Source organism: Aquarana catesbeiana, linkage group LG12 (assembly GCF_042186555.1).
Source record: "Aquarana catesbeiana isolate 2022-GZ linkage group LG12, ASM4218655v1, whole genome shotgun sequence".
Classification (NCBI taxonomy): Eukaryota; Metazoa; Chordata; class Amphibia; order Anura; family Ranidae; genus Aquarana; species Aquarana catesbeiana.
In genome coordinates, this window is record NC_133335.1 from 165,858,719 (window position 1) to 165,879,811 (window position 21,093).

Below are 21,093 nucleotides of genomic sequence, written 5' to 3' on the forward strand. Positions count from 1 at the left end.
TTTTTTTATCTTAATGCATTCTATGCATTAAGATAAAAAGTCTTCTATGTGCAGAAACTGCCCCAGCACCCCCTAATAATTACTTGAGCCCCATCTCTATCCAGCGATGTCCACGAATGCCTTGGCCGCCTGGGACTCTCCCTTTTGACTGGCTGAGACACAGCAGTGGCGCCAATGGCTCCTGCTGCTGTCAATCAGTGAATTAGCCAATCAGGAGAGAAAAAAACGTGGCTCCGTGCCTGAATGGACACAAAGAGCTGTAGTTCGGCTCAGGTGCCCCCATAGCAAGCTGCTTGCTGTGGGGGCACTCGACAGGAGGGGCCAGGAGCGCTGAAGATGGACCCAAGAAGAAGAAGATCAGGGCTGCCCTGGGCAAAACCACTGCACAGAGCAGGTAATTATAACATGTTTGTTATTTTTATAGAAAACATTTATAATTACTTTAAGTGTATAATGTGTATGGAATATTTTTTTGGGAATAAGGTTATCATTTAGGGTCACTGTAAAGTATAACTAAAGTAATTATTTTTTTTTAGTTTTGGATAGAGTTAAGCAGAAGTAGAACACCTATCAGGTTTTAGTGCTGTCTGTACCCCCGTTAGGGGATTGACTCTCTCTTTGTCCTATTTACTGTTATCACTAAAAGTAAAAGAAAATTCTAAATTTTGGAGCATCACCAGAACAGAAATAGAGAAGATATCTTCCAATGGGGACACCTAGTTCTGGTGACAACCAATAATTGCCACACATTGCACAACATTTCTTCCACTTCCTGGGAGAATGGGACATGAAGTGAAGGGAAATTGCCTTAATGGGACACAGATGGCAAAAAAAAGCTGAGAGGGACTGTATCCCTCAACTACTCTATCCACAATAAAAAATAGTTTTGCATTTAGTTGTTCTTTTAGAATATTTTTAAATGACCCTTCATTTTAAAAAAGTTTATTCTTAACAGGGTATTCCTTTTTCTTTTGTTCATATAATATTATTTATCTCTCTGTGTTACATTCCTTAGAGCCAAGCCTGATTTTGAAAATGCAGAAAAATACCTCTCAAATCATTGAACAAAGTAAAAACATTTTCTTGGATACTGGAGAATGGTGCTTGCTGGACATTTTAGTGGAGGAAGGCTCATTAAATGGCTACTCAAAGCTCACATTTCAGGTACAGATGTTGTAGTGAAGTGCCCATTTACTCACCATGCATAGCTGCAGGCATGGGCTCCTTTAACTCTATGTCCCACAAATCCCTGGATTCCTGAATATGCCTAGTAAGTATAAATTCCTCAGCTTCTCTCCCTCAGCCTCTTAGAAAGAAAACACCTGATGAAGCAGAGGTAGCTGGGGAAGAAATCTGCAGCCAAGTGAGAGGCCCTCTACTGACAGAACAGGTGTGCGGGCAGCTAGGCCATCACACAGCTTCTCAAAAGACCCAGTTGCTTTCTTTTGGTGCTCTGAAGTATAATAGCCACCACTACTACTGGAAAAAATGTGGTAGCTTGCCTGCCTCCCTCTGCCCTCTTCTCCATTCATGATTCATATTGCTCGTATTACTACTGTAGCAACCCCTGGATGTAAGGTGGCATCTCCAGAGACAGATGGGTCAGCATTTTACCCCAGGGCTAAAATGGGGGACTGAAAAAGAACACTGGGCAACAGTCTCTTTCTGTCATTTAGAAGTTTTATTGGACAACATGCATAAGGAGGTGAGGGTTAGGGGTCTTAGCAGTGGCGGCCCGTCCATAAGGGGTGCCGCCCCCCTAATCCATGCGCCCAGCCCCTAATCTACATTTCAATGTTTGTATTTTTTTAAACATGATTAGAGCCTGAGGCTCTAATTGGCTTAAAAAAAAGGGTGGGCTTGGGGCGCAGAGTACACTCAGTATACCCAGTTGTGGGCAAAGTTTAATAATGCATACAACACTATCCAATACCAACAAACCACAAGCAAATCAAAAGTGAAAAATAAATGTGACAGTGAAGCTAAACCAAACCAACAATCTAACTATATACACTATACACAAATGGAGGGGACTGACTCTATAAAAATGAAGGGAAGCTAAAATAAACAGGGCATTAGTGGGACTGGCAACAAGGGGAGCAAAGATGAGGTAACAGGATACGAGGCAAAGATTGGCAAGCAGGTATATGACTAACAGGCAAAACACTGATGCGCTAATGTAAATCAGGGGAGGGGTTATATACTTTCCCAGCAGTCAGCATCAGGTGGTGCCTAATTACTGGGATCTGCTGGCTGGCTGCTGGGAGAAACCCGCTGATGGCCACTGGAACTGCACCTACATAGTTAATGTCGCTATAACCAAGTCACCAGTAAGGTTAGCAGTCCAACACACACTCAGCTCAGTGCTCAGCACTCCAGAAAACACAGCTCACTCCACAGTATCTATGCACCAAGAAGAACTGCCACAGCATAGCTAGTACTAAACTTAATAAACTTTATGAAGGAGGAAGTTATGTCACTGCAAAATGTTTTCCTCCTTCCCCGGGTTGCAGAGGTCTGCAACTGGCTAGACAGAACCGTTTTGTGATTTGCTGGAGTTTCTCACCATTATCACAGGGCCTGTAGAAGCTCATACCTCTCTTTAAAGCAGAGTTCCGCCTGAATTTTTTTTTTTTTAAAGTCAGCAGCTACAAATACTGCAGCTGTTGACTTTTAAAATAAGGACACTTATCTGTCCAGGGTGCCTGCGATGTCATCACCCGAAGCCGACCCGTCCCTCAGCTCCAGGTGGAGGCACTGGCATCTTCAGTAAGGGAATCAGGAAGTGAAATCTTGTGGCTTCACAGCCTGGTTCCCTACTGTGCATGATGTGCGTGTTGCACTGCGCGTTCTGAGTGGTCCCTGCTGTCTTCTGGGACCTGTGTGTCTCCCAGAAGACAGTGGGGGGGGGGGGGGGGACAGAGGAGGGCCCGGACATGGCGTAGATCGCCGCGGAAACTGCAGCGATCTTACCCCGGAAGTGGGAGCAAATACCTGGATTAGACAGTTATCTGCTCCCCCCTCATTCCTGAAAGATGCCAAATGTGACACCGGAGGGGGGAGGAACCAGATCAGCGGAAGTTCCATTTCTGGTTGGAACTCTGCTTTAACTCAAAGTGCAGAATCTGCATCAGCTCCCAAGCCCTTGAGGCTATGGAATATAAGCATAACTGCAACACCCCCTATTTGGTAGTGTTGTAAAATACATTATTGTGCAGTGAGTGTGGTAGGCATATGAAGTCTAGTAATGAAAACAGACCTTTTCATTAAAGAGCAGCAACCTAATAGCTAAAGACAAAGGTTGTTGTATGAGATATGATGTGATCATTGTTCACAATAATTTGGTTTCAGCTATATCTATTCTGTTAAAGTGAATTTAAAGCCACAAGTTTTTTTTTCTTTTTTTGTGAGTGAGGTTTTAAAATGCTGTTATGTTTTTATTGCTGTCACTGGGACAGATAATAATGGGACAAAGACATCAATGAACAACTGACAGGGAGTTTAACTGTTCCATGCAACTATTGGCTTTAGATATACTTTATTAACTTGTACTAATTTACCTTGTATCATTGACCAATAAGGAAAAATCTCCTAGTCTAGCATCAGATTGATTTTCCTTTAAGGCACAATGCCCACTTGGCAATTATCTCTGACGCATGAGGCTCCGTCGTTTAGGTGCACCAGTTCTACTAATGTTTTGGGCAGGGCCGTAGATAATTTTTTGTTCTGGGGGGGGGGGGGGGTTCAGCAGCTAAGTAAAAGTCTTTTTAAATAAAATAAATTGCACCAAAATTATAAAGACTGGAAAAAGGAAAAACAATATGTGTTGCCCCTAGTAAGCAATCACATCCTTAATTGTATTTTATCAGGTCCTTTAGAAAATCGAACCTGATTTCAGTTTTTTCCTTCTTCCAATATTTATAAACGGTGTTGGCTATTGTCCAGTATTAGTATCCAAACTGAATAGGTGCAAAAGTGAGTGTGCTGCCTACCTACAAGGAGATGGTGCCCTTTGCACCTCCTCAGTAAGGTTGGCTATTATGGTGCAAAGTGCACCATGTTGTGTCAGACAGAGCACTCACTGTCTTTTTTAACTTTTAGCCTAGGTTCATAGTACTGCGATGAGATGTACTGCGAATTTGCTCCATTTTTTGGTCCTGTGTGAGGTGCGAATTTGCCTTGCATTTTGAGGTGGACAGGTGTGAATTTACCGCAAATTTACCACGAATTTCAGGAGGCAGACAGTGAACAATTTGTAGAGATGTGAACTGTGTGCTGCAAGTTTACTGCAAGTGCAATTGAAGCCTATGAAGATAAAATTTGCACTTCACCATAGGAATTTGCATTGCACTCGCAGTCAACACGCACAGGACCCTTTTTTTTTTCTCGCACCAAATTCGCAACGCATAGATGTGAACCAAAGGCATGGAATACTATGCTTTTTACATGACCTGCGAATCTGTGTGTTCCTAAACGCATCAAACCCGTTGTAAATTTGCATCAGTGTGAACCCAGGCTCACAGATTAAAAAAAAAGGGGGGGATGCACTGCCTACCACAAGATGGTGCACTGTAATATCCAATCTTACTCGGCAGGTACAAAGGGCACCATCTTGTGGAATGCAGCACACTCACTGTGTTCACATTAGCTTATTTTTCAATTAATCACAGAATAAAAAAAAAAAAAACAATCCACTGAAAAATGACCAGCCTTGAATACACTGACTTATCTTTAGGCTGGGTTCACATCTAAGCGGGTACGAGAAGGTGTGTAATTGCACACCTTCCTGTGCTGGCAGAGGAAAAAGACACTACTGCTTAGGAGATACGCAGAGGTACACTAAAATGCAGGAAACCCTCAATCCATGCACGTTTCATGCACCTCATTCAAGTCGCACCCCCCTTGCAATCTGCAGTGGGTGTCAGTGCTATCTTAACTACACCCCAAAGAAAGCCTGCAAAACACAGTGTGCAAAACAAAGCCTGCACTAGATCGCATTCACAAAACAACCATGCGAACCGGTTGCAATGTGGTTCCAAAATTGGTGCATGCATGACTTTGGTGCGATTTGAGCCCAATCCAAAATGAATGGGCCTTGATTGCACCACAATCAACACAGTAAGCCTAGTTTCACACTATAGTTTGATTGTAAATTGCACAGGAACTGCACCGTATTCCTGTGCAATTCTGTGTGATGTAATTTGAGTCCATTTTGAATGGGCTGAATCGCACCAAAGAAGTGCAGGCACCTTTTTTTGAAAACCAACCATGCGATCTGGTTCAGACAAACACTGCGTTTGTGATCTTCTTTTGGGGAGTTGTTAACTTTGAATTGTGAAGTAAAAGTGTGGCGCTAAGTGTGTGAAAAATAAAAAAGTGAATAAAAATACGTGCAGCAGAAAACGGCCTGAAGTGACACTCCAAGACTTCATACAAAAATATATATAATAAAATATATATCAATCTGCAACAATGCGACTGGGCAAAGACCTAAAGTCGCACAAATCTTGTAAAGAGTGCAATATGTGAACTCATGTATAAATATAAGGTTATACCAATGCTGATGAAAATACCTGTGAAACTAAATAAGAGTAAATGTATGACCCTTATTACAGCAAGGTGATATATTGATATTCAATATTAATATGATGATATGGTGATATTCAAATTAAACAGAAGTCTTTGAGGATGAAACGCGTAGGGTTTCTTTGCTTATCCCAGCCACTTTTTATCACTCTTTTTAACATTTTGGAATCGATTCTATTGTCATGCTTTTTATTGATTATTGGAAGACACAGTTTCAATAAACCCTACATCCATTTTTGGATTTACACCATGTGGAGGCTCTCTATTTTTTATTCCATATTCTGAATATTACCCTCTTGATTGAGAGGTTTGCATACACCTTGGAGTGAGATGACAAACAGGATAATCGGACGTTCAAGTACAAGCCACTTCTCTTTGGCAAGCAGATGTCCAAGTTCCCCTTCCAGCAGGAACATTCCACCGTTTTGGACCAGACCTACACCGTCACCTACCGCATGGCGATTTAAGCGCTTTTGACTCACCACCCATGGCTTGTGAGTCCACCATTGCTGGTAAGAGTACCTCATCTTTCCTTACTGTTTGAGATCACCACTGTGAAGGCAATAATTTGAATATCACCTTGCCACTCAGAGCTTTTTGAGAAGTATATGAGAGATCTGTGATTACTACCATTGTATCCCTATAAACTCTCCTTTTTGTTAGCAACACGGACTACTTGTGTATGCACCCATTGATTGGTGCTTACAAAATATACACTTTTTGCATTATTTTGATGGTTCACTTATATTTATATATTCTTGCATTTAAGTTTGTAAGTTTTTATTTGTTTATATGTAATTCAACACATTTCATTGGGATCACACTTTCTATGTATGTGTAGGTGACTTGCTGTAATAAGGGTCATACATTTACTCTTATTTAATTTCACAGGTATTTTCATCAGCATTGGTATACACTTATATTTATACATGAGTTCACATATTGCACTCTTTACAAGATTTGTGTGACTTTAGGTCTTTGCCCAGTAGCCTTGTTGCAGATTGATATATATTTTATTATATATATTTTTGTATGAAGTCTTGGAGTGTCACTTCAGGCCGTTTTCTGCTGCATATGTTTTTATTCACTTTTTTATTTTTCACACACTTAGTGCCACACTTTTACTTCACATTTCACTGCACAATTTGTCTGATTGTTGTGTTGGCTGCTTCTGATCCTTGAGGTTGGCGCGGTAATATAACCCTATTATCTGGATTAACTTTGAATTGACACCTGCAGCAGATCAAAAGCACAGTGTGATTGCAATGTGGTGCATGAAACGCACAGGCATCACAGCGTTTCCTGTACCACATATGTATGAACCAGGGGTAAAACAGGGCCAAGGCATGCCACCGAGGGCAGCAGAAAGTCCAGCCTGGCTCTGGCATTGGCAAACATGTTGTGGAGTCAACTGCTAAATCAGGCTTGCCAATGCCAAGCTGGACTGTCAGTAACACAAGCAATAGAAAACTCACCTTGGCCTCAGTCAACTGTCAGTAACACAAACAATGCAAAATTTAGCCCAGCCAGCCTCAGTCACATACTTTGCCAGTTGCCACACAGAATCACAGAAGTCTCTCACTGAGTCACGATTACCTAGTATGAACAGCAGCATGCCAGCAGCAGCACAGCAGTCTGAGCAGTGGTAAGTCTGAGCACACTCTCTGAGACTAGGCCAGAAGAGAAAGAGGGACATACCTGGACAGGACAGCTGCAGTTCATCCATGTGGGGGGTCGGCGGCTACACAGCACTTTACAAGCACTCTGCGCTCCAGGGCCCAGGCAACCCCCCCACCCCAAGCCCAAGGTGGGAGTGGCACTGCAAGCCAACGGGAATACATGGTGTGCAGTGGGCAGGACTACACGCACCGCCGGCTCCCACTGTGCTGCCTGGTGATAGATCTGTCAGCCTTCAGCCTGAGCCCAATAGACCAGCCTGGCGATGTACCACAACATGCGTGCAGGTATGCCTAATGATCTATTACACTTGCTGCAGCGACATTATTACACTCTGTATGCCACTGACTGCAGTGTTGCCTGTCGTTGGTGCCATGTGCGGCTGCAGAGCAGGGACACCATGCATTTTATTTTGGCCCTGGGGGGGGTTTGAACACCCCTGACCCCCCCTTATCTACGCTTCTGGTTTTGAGCAACATGCATCCTGGGACGAATGCCCAGAAAGCAAGCAGTCTGCACTCCAGGCTATTTCCTTGGACGCATTCTGCTGTAAACATTTGTAGCACCTGATGCACTGTCCAGCTCCATCCAGCTGTAAGCCTGTCATAGACCTTCACAGACTGCCAGAAGCAGGGCTGGACAGTGCATCTGTGCCTCCCGCCTGCACCTAAACCCTGGAGCCTCATGCATCAGTGCTAAACGCCTAGTGTACATGGAGCCTAAATGCACAAAAGTCAGTAAGTAAAAGATATGCAAGTCACAAAAACATACCTTCATTTAAATGTTTCTCTCTTTATGTATTCTGTAATTATTCTTTAGGTAATCATGAAACGCAAATCCAGCATTTACATGTTCAGCCTAATTGTACCTACTTTGTTCCTTTTGCTCCTGGACCTTCTATCTTACTTCATTCCCAAATCTTATCCTGAAAAAGCCAACTTTAAACTCACAGTGCTCCTGGGCATATCAGTTCTGGCTATCATCCTTAATGATTACCTGCCTGCTTCCACCAATGTACCTCCAGTTGTTGGTAAGAATAGAGCTTAAACACAAATGCAATGTTTAAATACGTGGTTCAGCACTGATTTTGGCCAAGTGGAGAGTAATGTTAGAACATTCGACATAGTTATATTAAGTGGCAAACAGACAAAAAGAGTAAAGTGCACAGACTAAGTGTAGTGGGTGTGTAAACATTTATTAACCACTTTAATACTGGGCACTTTCACCCCCTTCCTGCCCAGGCCAATTTACAGATTTCAGCGCTGTCACACAACACTGCGCATTCATGTAACACTGTACCCACATTAAATGTTTATAATTTTTTTAAAACAAATAGAGCTTTCTTTTGATGGTGTTTTATAACCACTGGGGTTTTTATTTTTGCTAAAACTAAAAAAAAAAATGAAAATTTAAAAAAAAATATATTTTTTTTTCTTAGTTTCTGTTATAAAATATTGCAAATAAGTAATTTTTCTTCTTCACTGATGTGAGCTTTTGAGGCTGCACTGATGTGCACCGATGAAGCAGCACTGATGTGCACTGATGAGGCAGTAACTTATGGGTGCTGATAAGCTGCACTGATGAGGCTGCACTGATCATAAGGGCATTGATAAACAATGTATTCACTGTGCCCTGTCAGACTTGCCTGTTATTGACTCTCCTTTCCTCACACAGAGACAGCATGTGAGGAAAGAAATGCTGATAACCGGCAAGTCTGTTTACATGTGACCAGCTGTGATTGGACACAGTTGATCACATGGTAAAGGGCCAATGTGATTGGCCCTTTACCGCGATCTGTGTTCGCTGTGTCGAGCGTGCGTGATGCTCGCCCCATGGAAATGCTCCCAAAACTGGTAGAAATCTGTGACATGTCACAGAAAGGTATCTTAGATCTTGGGCTGCAACTGGCATCCCAGCTTTACCTCCACTGTACTGAGTGAGAGGTAAGATGGTGGTGCCTAACAAGGGAATAATCGGGGCTCTGGAGACAGACTGGAGTAGAGTTTTTATTCTTTAATAATACACTGATGAGGTATTTATAAGCTAGATAGGATAGAAAAATGTTAGGTTATGTATCTAAAAAGGACAATTTTGCATCATGAACTGATTAGTAGCAACCTTCTTTGGGACACACATACAGTACTAACCAGCAATGTTGTGTTGGGAATGTACTGTACACCTCTGTGGGTTAGAGATCTAGTAAACGGGTCTATAAACTGTATCCTGACAGACATTATGCTCTTTTTCAGTGATGTTCTTTGTGGGAACCATGTTGCTGATGATTATGGGGATCGTGGAAGTTATCTTTATAATGTACATTGGTGGTAAAGTCCAGAAAACAGAAGTGACTCCTAAGAGGAAATGCCCCTTCTTTGAGGGTAATAAATACATCCTATTCTGTATGTACAACTGTTAAAGAAAACCTGTGGTTAGTGTTAACACAGCTATTGTACAACAGACACCCTAAAGTGCCAGCTCCTACCTTTTCAGCACCATTTAATTCCCCACCACCCTGAAGTGACATGCTGGAAATGGTAGACATCACATGCTCACCCCCACCTTCCAGAATGTAATCGTTCCTGGGTGGCCTATCCCCGTACCCATGGATTATTTTTTTTATTAATTATGGAATAAAGAGAAAGGGTTCTATATCATGTTAGAAAAGTGGGCAACACTAGGAAGGTAGGAGCAGTCTGATGTCTGCTATATCACAGTGTTTTAGGTTTTATTTATTTTTTTAACTGACTAGAGGTAGCCTTCAACTGTTGAAACGTGACAAATATCACAGTAATATATGAAGAACGTATATGACCAGTAGGGATGAGCTTCGTGTTCGAGTCGAACCCATGTTCGACTCGAACATCGGCTGTTCGATCGTTCGCCGAATTGCGAACGTTATGGGCCGTTCGCGCTAAATTCGTGTGGCGCGTCACGGCCCATAATTCACTGCGGCATCGCAGTGCATTGCTGGCTGATGATTGGCCAAGCATGCACTATGACCCGCATGCTTGGCCAATCACAGCGCTGTCAGTAGAGAGAGCTGTAATTGGCCAAAGCCAGGGTGGCTTTGGCCAATTACGGCTCAGGGCATTTAGTACACACCCCACACTATATAAGGCCGCCTGCACGGCGGCCCTGTGTAGTGTGTGTTCCGGTGTGCTGAGAGATAGAGAGAGAGAGAGACAGTGTCATTTGATTTGAGTTAGATAGATTAGGCAGAACAGTCAGTCAGTTAGCTGCACTTACAGTGTATTGTGTATATATATGCATCCCAGGTGTTGCATATATATATATACACTGTATTCAGTTTAGCTAGATCCGTTCCTGTTATCTTCTATCTAGACTATTTACATTTAATGCAGTGCGTCCTGCTCACAGTGTTCAGCTAGATCCGTTCCTGTTATCTTCTAGACTATTTACATTTAGTGCAGTGCGTCCTGCTCACAGTGTTCAGCTAGATCCGTTCCTGCTATTTACATTTAGTGCAGTGCGTCCTGCTCACAGTGTTCAGCTAGATCCGTTCCTGTTAAATTCCTACTGACCGGCAGGCTTGTCTGGTTACAGTATATAAAGCTACCTGAAGAAAATTACAGGTGTTCTATTTGATCCTATTAGTACCACGGTCAGGCAGCTAGACTATTTACATTTAGTACAGTGTGTCCTGCTCACAGTGTTCAGCTAGATCCGTTCCTGTTATCTTCCTACTGACAGGCAGGCTTGTCTGGTTACAGTATATAAAGCTACCTGAAGAAAATTACAGGTGTTCTATTTGATCCTATTAGTACCACGGTCAGGCAGCTAGACTATTTACATTTAGTACAGTGCGTCCTGCTCACAGTGTACAGCTAGATCCGTTCCTGTTATCTTCCTACTGACAGGCAGGCTTGTCTGGTTACAGTATATAAAGCTACCTGAAGAAAATTACAGGTGTTCTATTTGATCCTATTAGTACCACGGTCAGGCAGCTAGACTATTTACATTTAGTACAGTGCGTCCTGCTCACAGTGTTCAGCTAGATCCGTTCCTGTTATCTTCCTACTGACAGGCAGGCTTGTCTGGTTACAGTATATAAAGCTACCTGAAGAAAATTACAGGTGTTCTATTTGATCCTATTAGTACCACGGTCAGGCAGCTAGACTATTTACATTTAGTACAGTGCGTCCTGCTCACAGTGTTCAGCTAGATCCGTTCCTGTTATCTTCCTACTGACAGGCAGGCTTGTCTGGTTACAGTATATAAAGCTACTTGAAGAAAATTACAGGTGTTCTATCCCAGCTTAGTGCAGCTACAGGCCATTAGTATGTCTGGAAGGCCAAGAAGGAGAGGCAGACAGTCACAAGCCAATAAGAGAGGGCAAGCAGGCTCTGTGTCTAGTGCTGGTCGTGGAGACGGTGCATCCTCATCAGCACGTGGCCATGGGACACGCTTGGCCTTTTTTTCGGCAGCTGGCCATGTTGAGCCGCAACATGCGGAAGACTTGGTCGAGTGGATGACCAAGCCGTCCTCATCCTCCTCATCCTCTCTCACCCATGCCCAGGGTGCTTTGTCTGGCAAAGCAGCGGCCTCTTCCCTCAGCTCAATGTCATCAGTGACTCCTTCCCTAGCTCCACCATGTCCTCATGAGGATTCCCTCGAACTGTTTGACCACAGTGTTGGGTACATGCTCCAGGAGGATGCCCAGCGTTTGGAAGGCTCTGATGACGATACTGAGCTCGATGAAGGCAGTAACATGAGCGCGGACAGAGGGGGGTGCCCAAGAAGGACAGCAATCTGGCAGTCATGCTCCCCCTGCTGCAGCATACTGCCAGGTTTGCTCCAGTGATGAGGAGGGAGGGGATGATGAGGTCACTGACTCAACGTGGGTGCCTGATAGGAGAGAGGAGGAGGAGGAGGAGGAGGAGGAGGAGGAGGAGGAGGAGGAGGCGGCAGCACATCACCAACGAGGCAGGATGCCCTCCAGGGGCCAGCCTAAGGGCAGCACATTGACTGCATCACACCCCAAAGCTCCACATGTGCAGGGCGCTGCAGTCTCTGCGCGTTATTCAAAAAGTTCTTTGGTGTGGGCCTTTTTTGAGACGAGTGCATCAGATCGCACCGCTGCTATTTGCAACATATGTCTCAAGCGTATCTCGCGTGGCCAAAATATCTCCCGCTTGGGTACCACATGCTTGACCAGACATATGTTGACCTGCCATGCAGTTCGTTGGCAAGCGTATCTAAAAGACCCACACCAAAGAACAAAGAGGATCTCTCCTTGCTCCTCATCAGCTGAGATTTCCAACCCCACTAGACCTTCAGTCCTCTCTGAGACCTGCAGTGAGAGGAATGAAGGTGTAGAATTAGGTGTGTCACAGCCAAGTACTTGTGGGCAATCTGCTTTTGGTACACCGACGTCAGATTGTACCAGGCAAATTTCCCTGCCCCAGCTGCTGCACCGCCGAAAGAAGTTTGCTCCCAGCCATCCACATGCCCAGCGGTTGAATGCTAGCTTGGCAAAATTGCTAGCACTTCAACTGCTGCCTTTTCAGTTGGTAGACTCTGCCCCCTTCCGTGAGTTTGTGGAATGTGCGGTTCCTCAGTGGCAGGTACCCAAACGCCACTTTTTCTCACGGAAGGCGATTCCGGCTCTCTACCGGCATGTGGAAGGCAATGTCCATGCCTCGCTGGACAGGGCGGTCAGCGGTAAGGTGCATATTACCGCTGACTCATGGTCCAGCAGGCATGGACAGGGACGTTACCTAAGTTTCACGGCGCATTGGGTGACTCTGCTGGCAGCTGGGAAGGATGCAGGACAAGGTGCAGTAGTGTTGGAGGTTGTTCCGCCACCACGCCTCCAAAATGCTGATTGTGACACACCTCTCTCCTCCACCCCCTCCTCTTCTTCTTCCTCCATGGCCTCTTCCTCGGAACCAGCGGTGCTCCGTAGGCGTTCAAGGGGCTACGCAAGTACGCAGGCCAAAAGATGCCATGCGGTGCTTGAGCTGGTGTGCTTGGGGGACAGGAGCCACACTGGGGCAGAGGTTCTGTCAGCTCTGCAGGGGCAGGTTCAGAGGTGGTTGACGCCACGCCAACTTAAGGCAGGAATGGTGGTTTGCGACAATGGCACCAACCTCCTCTCTGCCCTCCGACAGGGACAAATGACCCATGTGCCCTGTTTGGCTCACGTCCTTAACTTGGTGGTGCAGCGGTTCTTGGGCAGGTACCCGGGCTTACAGGATGTCCTGAGGCAGGCCAGGAAAGTCTGTGTGCATTTCCGCCGGTCATATAATGCCAGTGCTCGGCTGACGGACCTCCAAAAGGAGTTTAACCTGCCCAAGAACCGCCTAATCTGTGACATGCCCACCAGGTGGAACTCAACGTTGGCCATGCTGCAGCGGCTGCACACGCAGCAGAGGGCCATCAATGAGTACCTGTGCGACTATGGCACCAGGACAGGGTCAGGGGAGCTTGGTTTTTTTTCCCCACGCCAGTGGGCCATGATCAGGGATGCATGCACTGTCCTGTCACCATTCGAGGAGGCCACGAGGATGGTGAGCAGTGACAGTGCATGCATCAGTGACACTGTCCCCCTTGTCCACCTGTTGGAGCACACGCTGCGTGGAATAATGGACAGGGCACTTGAGGCAGAACAGAGGCAGGAAGAGGAGGACTTCCTTAGCTCTCAAGGCCCCCTTTATCCAGACAGTGTTCCTGCGTGCCCGCCGATCACACAGGAAGAGGACGAGGAGGAAGAGGAGGAGGAGGAAGATTGTGTCAGTATGGAGGTGGAGCCTGGCACTCAGCATCAGCAGCAGTCTTTAAGGGATCAGTCCCAAGAAACACATGGACTTGTACGTGGCTGGGAGGAGGTGGCTGCGGACCATGTCGTTCTTAGTGACCCAGAGGACTCCGGACCGAATGCCTCAGCAAACCTACGCTGCATGGCCTCCCTGATCCTGCAAAGCCTGCGTAAGGATCCTCGTATTCGTGGTATCAAGGAGAAGGACCAATACTGGCTGGCAACCCTCCTTGATCCACGTTACAAGGGTAAGGTTGCGGACCTTATCTTGCCATCGCAGAGGGAGCAGAGGATGAAACATCTTCGGGAGGCCTTGCAGAAAGGTCTGTGCAACGCGTTCCCAGAGACTGGGAGGTTACAAACTCCTGTTTCTGGACAACGTGTTGCTGAGGCTTCGGTCAGTCAAAGAAGGAGCGGTGGAGAAGGTGGCCGTCTGACCGATGCGTTCAGACAATTTTTTGGTCCGCAGCCCCAAGGTATGATCGGTTCCAGCAACCATCGCCAGCGTCTGTTTTACATGGTGCAGGAATACCTAGGGGCAAGATCAGACTTGGACACCTTTCCCACCGAAAATCCTCTGGGTTACTGGGTCTTGAGGATGGATCACTGGCCAGAGCTTGCACAGTATGCAATTGAGCTACTGGCCTGTCCTGCATCCAGCGTTCTTTCGGAACGCACATTCAGTGCTGCTGGAGGCGTGGTAACCGATCACAGGGTGCGTCTGTCCACCGACTCGGTCGATCGGCTGACCTTCATAAAAATGAATGAGTCTTGGATCACCACCAGCTACCAAGCACCTGATGCTGATGTAACCGAATAATTTTTTTTGAAATCTCAGATCCCTTCAAAGACTGCCTATGCTGATGCTGAGTGACTATCCCTGAGTAATTATCCTCTTCCTCCTCAATCATCACGCTGATAGCTTGTAAGAACATTTTTGGTTCTGGGCGCCACCACCAGTGCCTAAGGCACAATTTTTCAGCCCCTGTTTAACAGGGGCGTGTAATTACAATTTTTGATGTAATACTTTGCAGCAGGGCTCGTTCCTGCATTCCAACTAGAGTGTCTGTGAGGGGTTGCAGTGTTGTGGCACCAGCACCAGTGCCTAAGGCCCAATTTTTCTGCCCCTGTCTAACAGGGGCGTGTAATTACAATTTTTGATGCAATACTTTGCAGCAGGGCTCGTTCCTGCGTTCCAACTAGAGTGTCTGTGAGGGGTTGCAGTGTTGTGGCACCAGCACCAGTGCCTAAGGCCCAATTTTTCTGCCCCTGTCTAACAGGGGCGTGTAATTACAATTTTTGAAGCAATAATTTGCAGCAGGGCTCGTTCCTGCGTTCCAACTAGAGTGTCTGTGAGGGGTTGCAGTGTTGTGGCACCAGCACCAGTGCCTAAGGCCTAATTTTTCAGCTCCTGTTCAACAGGGGCATGTAATTACAATTCTTGATCTAATATTTCACAGCAGGGCCCTGTGAGGGCTTACAGTGTTGTGGCCACAGCAACACCTAAGGCCCAAATTTCTGCTGAGTATATAGGGCAGGACCCTACTTTCAAACATCTAACTTACAAACGACTCCTACTTGCAAACGGAAGGAGACAACAGGAAGTGAGATGAAATCTACCCCTAGGAAGGGAAATTCTCTCCTGTAAGAGTTAATATGGGAAAACAAGTTCTCCTTTCCACTGATGCTTTCCAATCCTTGTTCCACAAAAAAACCCAAATTTTCAAAAAACATTTTTCATTGGGACAAAAAAGTGAGGTGAAATCTTCTGAAGAGGAGGAAAGACAGCAAAACAAATGTCACAGGGGTGATAACCCTTCCCTATGTTTTCCAAAAAGCTTAGAAAAGATTTTTTGGCTGGAGCTAAACACGTTAAAAATGTTCAAAATTACAAACAGATTCTACTTAACAACAAACCTACAGTCCCTGTCTTGTTTGCACCGCCTGTATACTGCTGTTCAGAGTATATAGGGCCTGGTGGCCCCACACCTTTCCTTATTTTAATTTGGGTGCGGGGTTCCCCTTAATATCCATACAAGACCCAAAGGGACTGGTAATGGACTGGGGGGTACCCATGCCGTTTGTCTCACTGATTTTCATCCATATTGCCATGACCCGACATGACATTAAACCCGCAAGCAGTTTTAAATGAGATTTTTTCCTTTAAAAATGACATTTGGTGCAGGGACTGTTCTAAACATGGGAAACACGCGTCACTTTACAGGCATACTATAGACACCCCCCAGGTACGATATTTAAAGGAATATTTCACTTTTTTTTTTTTACTTTAAGCATCATTAAAATCACTGCTCCCGAAAAAACGGCCGTTTTTAAAAGTTTTTTTTGCATTGATACATGTCCCCTGGGGTAGGACCCGGGTCCCCAAACCCTTTTTAGGACAATACCATGCAAATTAGCCTTTAAAATGAGCACTTTTGATTTCGAACGTTCGAGTCCCATAGACGTCAATGGGGTTCTAACGTTCGTGCGAACTTTCGGTCCGTTCGCGGGTTCTGGTGCGAACCGAACCGGGGGGTGTTCGGCTCATCCCTAATGACCAGCAATAATGTGAACGATAGAACCATCTTGTCAACAATTAAAATAAACATATCACAGCCCTGGACAATTCAAACTGAGCATATAATGTTGTCATACTGATCAGATGATCTAGTGGGGAGACTGGAACCAAGCTCAACTTCAAGTTGAATTTTGCTCATTAGTTTACCTGCTTGTATATTTGGATCCACTCAGTAGTTTGATGCTTTTTTGCTAAAGGTAGCATCTGCTTACAATTGTTTTCATCAGCTGCTCAGTTAAAATTAAACAATTTGCAACAGGTTTAAACCCATCCTACACATTTCAAAATATGTTTCTGTCCCCCCCCCCTTGTTTATTTAAAGAAGCTGTACTATCGGTTCCCACAATGAAAAGTGCTATGTGTATGGAGGACGGGTAGATGAATGAAAGGTCCATCTCCTCTATTCTTACAACGCTTTTCATTGTGGAAACAGATTATTAATATGGCTCCTGGGAATGGGCACAGGGACGGAAAGGGCAGGCATAATTGGCACTTTACAGGTGCCTAAAAGACCCCAAGTCTGGAACAGAAGACTGATCTTACAGATGCAGGTGTGATACACACTGCATCAATAGGATTAAACAACCCCCATGACATCCAAGTCAACTGTAGGAGATGGTGGTGACACACAAACAACTTCTCCAGATACAGACTGTTGGGACCCTGATATCATAACAGGGACTGAAGACCCGGTTTGGGCTTATGAGGGTCAGAGACAGGCTCTGCTGGGGATGGCGCCACAGGGCCTCTAGAATCCCTGCTGGCAGAATGCTCCAGTAACTAGACACAAACAGCTAGGAAGTCCAGAGTGAACATGGAAGCACCTGTGGACAAAGAAAAGGCCTTGGGCCCACCCAATGAGGCTAAACAGACTCCACAGATAACAACCCTATAACAATAGGGGTCTCAAGTTCCAGATTACAGGCCTTGATTCTATCTTGATACACAGGGTAAATTCCCCCAGAACCACTAGAAGAGTATGGGCTGAGGTCAACTGTGGCAGCTAAACTGTCCTCTGTGTGTCTTTGGGAAGACATGTTGTGCTGCGTGGCGCTAAGCAACTAGGCCCAATGTGAAGCGGGAAAGAGAGAGCAGAGCACTCACAACCAGCACTCGATCCTTCATCCTTAACCTTCACTGCAGTAATAACCGGCAGTGGCATACAATTTGTAAAGTGCTCAGTGGTGCAATCGGTAAGTTAGCTTCTGGTGTTTCACCCCCAACCAGTCTTCACAGAAATGGTCACAACTGGGGCTGTGCAACAGCTCTGGACCCAGAAAGTGTTGCACTGCTAACTAACTTGGTACACAAAGGTCGGCAAAGTGCTACAATGCAGAGCCCAATGCACAAGTGTCACATCCAGGCCAAACAGGGTATGGGTACGGCCTCCAAAGCAATTGCTGAGGAAATACTGATCCATATAGCTGCTATAAAACTCAATCATGGGAGTAGTGGGGAACCTTGATTGAAGACACTGAGAAAAAATCTCCATAAAATGAAAATGGTGAGCAGCAGTGTTAAAAAAAAAAAAAAAAGTACCCTAGCTCCTAAGACACTAGCAAAAAAACAGCCATTTGGATAGAGCATACAGAGCGTCTATACTACTTTTTTTGCCAGTGTCCTAATCACCTGTAGGTGGCAGTATAGCCTGGTTGCAGTGAGACACATCGTGAGACAGATTTATTATATGGCTACAGCTTGGGTCCTACATTCCTCCATTGGCTGCTGTAAAGTAGAACTTGTGACTGAATGAAACCGAACTGTCCACTTATTAGTCAACTCTTTAAATTGGAGATCGGTCTTAACTTCAGTAATAAATCTAATAATCTAGTAATAAGTCTCAGAACTGTTGCACTTGGCTGCCCAGGAAGACAGATGCACATGTCTGTAAACTTGTTGCAGAGACTTTGCTGACGGAGATGCAGTCTGATTTGCGACTAATTGTGCTGCTCTCGGTAGTCTTCCAGTTTGCTTTAAAATGTAGCTGTCCTATCTCCTGCCATTTACTTTGTCATGTTTCTAAAAGTTTTAATCTATTATCTATGAGAAGTGATCATTTGTTAAATTATTAACCAAACAGCTTTCAACTTTCTATAAGACATGTTTTGTAGGGAGAGAAAACAAGAAATGTTCTAGTTAACACACCTTTCATGTTTTAACACTTCACACATTTAACACTTTTTTTTAAAATAAGCCCCTGAAGATCAGATTAGTAAAGCAAGCCTTCCTTTGGCAAGACCCCTACTTTAGGCCCCTTTCATCAGGTCTGACTGTCAGTTTTTCAGACGGACCTGATCGGAGCATTCACGCCTATGGAGTGGTGGATGTCAGTGGTGACATGTCCGCTGACACCCACTGCTATCCGATCCTGTCTGTGAAGTTCAGATGGATGGTAATCCCATTTTCCCTCCGTCTGGCGGATCAGATGAAAACAGACAGTCGGTTCGTTTGCATCCAATCTCCCCATAGAGGAGAGCGGGACTCCATCTCAGCAGAGTGAACGGAGAAGACCTGTCATCTGTCTGCTTAGCGGGGATCAGTGGATCGATCCCCCCGCTGAGCAAGCAGACAAGCCAGTGTGAAAGGATTCTTAAAGTGGTTCTAAAGCCTTATGCATTAAGGTTAAAAACCTTCTGTGCTGCAGCTGCCCCCCCCCTTTTCCTTACCTGAGCCCAGCCGATCTAGGGACGTGCATGAGCGCAGAAACTCCCGCCACTGTTTCTCTCATCATGGAACAGATTGATAGCAGGAAGTGATTGGCTTCCACTGCTGTCAATCAAAGAGGGGGTGGGGGGGCGAGTCCAACAGTCTGTGTTAATGGATGCAGTAACGGGAATTGGGAGCAAGCACGGGTGTCGTCAGGGAAAGCTGTTTGTTATTTTTATTAAAAAATGTTTATAAAAAAAAAAACACAGTAAAACGTGCAAACAAAACCTGCACATTTATGAAGCATATGGCTGTGCTTTAGAATTTAGCTCCTTACTTCAGTGTGTAGAATTCTAATTCATGAATTGGGAGAATAATAAAAAGCATGTAATCAGCCTTTCACAAAGTGTTCTCTTGAGTGCCCCCCACCTGGATAAATAACTGTGTTCCTCCTTGATCTATTTCCAGAAAAAGCCTCTCCGCTGGGTCCTTCTTTGAGGGCACATGCACTCCATGTCCCCATTCATTTGCATGAGGGCCTTCAGCAGTCCAGTCTTCTTGAAGAGCACTGGATTGGGGAGGAAGGTATGTATTTATCCAGAAGGGTAGCACCCCGGGAGGTGGGTGTATGGATTAAAGCAGGGATATGCAATTAGCGGACCTCCAGCTGTTGCAGAACTACAAGTCCCATGAGGCATAGCAAGACCCTGACAGCCACAAGCATGACACCCAGAGGCAGAGGCATGATAGGACTTGTAGTTTTGCAACAGCTGGAGGTCCGCTAATTGCATATCCCTGGATTAAAGGATAGTTGTACCAACAGTACAGTTGTCCTCAACTTCATGACAGTTGTGCATAATAGATATATTGGAGCAATGCAGTTAATGCATGTCCATACTGAAAAGATGTGTATGTATTTTGCCAGGACTCTTCCCTAAGTGTTGCTCCAGGGATGCACAACCAGTGGATGAAGAGCTGATAGATGGGGATCATACCCGTTCTGTATTGGAAAGGATGCTTCAAGATGTACAGTTAATAAAAGCGCACATCGTGTCGCTGCAGAACAAGGAAAAGCTGGATGCAAAACGGGAAGATACACAGGAGAGACTGGAGGTGTGGCTGTATTACAGTCATCTTGTGGTAGTTGCTGCATTTTTTGTAACAATAGTCATCAAATGGACCACGTAAACTTTTATGACTAAACCAAGGGGGGGGGGGGGGGGGGGTGCTTTAATTTTGGTTGCTACTGTTCAATAAACATAATATACTGATAATTAGAATGTGAGAAGACCATTTTTTTTGCTTCTGTGTTAACCCCTTTGCTACCAGAGCCATTTTTTTTAAATTTGTGCAAACATACTAGAAATCTAATTCTTTTTGTCAATCTCAAAATATATTGCGCCAATAAAACAGAGACTATACTTACTGGGGTGAGGTGGCAAGTGATAAAAGAATAAAAGGACAAATTCACTAAAAGTTAACATCCTTTTAAACATTTTTTTACCATAAAAGAACATAGCTCTATAATATTGAATCTGTAACATGGAATAACTAGAAAATGTGTGCCCACTAATGCTGTGGGTTGTGGAGTACTGTATTAAAGTGATATTAACCCTTTTGCTGCCAGAGTCGTTTTTGCATTTTACTAACAGGTTTTAAAAAATATATTTAATGGCTGAAGATTACAGTGAGGGGGAAAAAAGTATTTGATCTCCCGTTAATTTGTACGTTTGCCCACTGACAAAGAAATGAACAGCCTATAGTTTTAACAGTGAGACAGAACAACAAAAACATCCAGAAAAACACATTTTAAAAAATGTATAAATTG

The 21,093-nt window shown here is 44.8% G+C and overlaps 1 protein-coding gene across 1 annotated transcript in view; it reads left to right on the forward strand.

The window, feature by feature from the left end:
• The window catches only part of LOC141114134 (5-hydroxytryptamine receptor 3A-like), a 36,735-nt gene extending 16,268 nt beyond the window's left edge, over positions 1–20,467 (forward strand). The window contains exons 6-9 of the mRNA XM_073607635.1: positions 1,016–1,164; positions 8,083–8,293; positions 9,513–9,641; positions 20,191–20,467. Of these exons, the coding sequence (XP_073463736.1) occupies positions 1,016–1,164; positions 8,083–8,293; positions 9,513–9,641; positions 20,191–20,453 (752 nt within the window). The 3' untranslated portion in view covers positions 20,454–20,467. The remainder of the gene's footprint in view (positions 1–1,015; positions 1,165–8,082; positions 8,294–9,512; positions 9,642–20,190) is intronic.
• Positions 20,468–21,093: the final 626 nt, after the last annotated feature.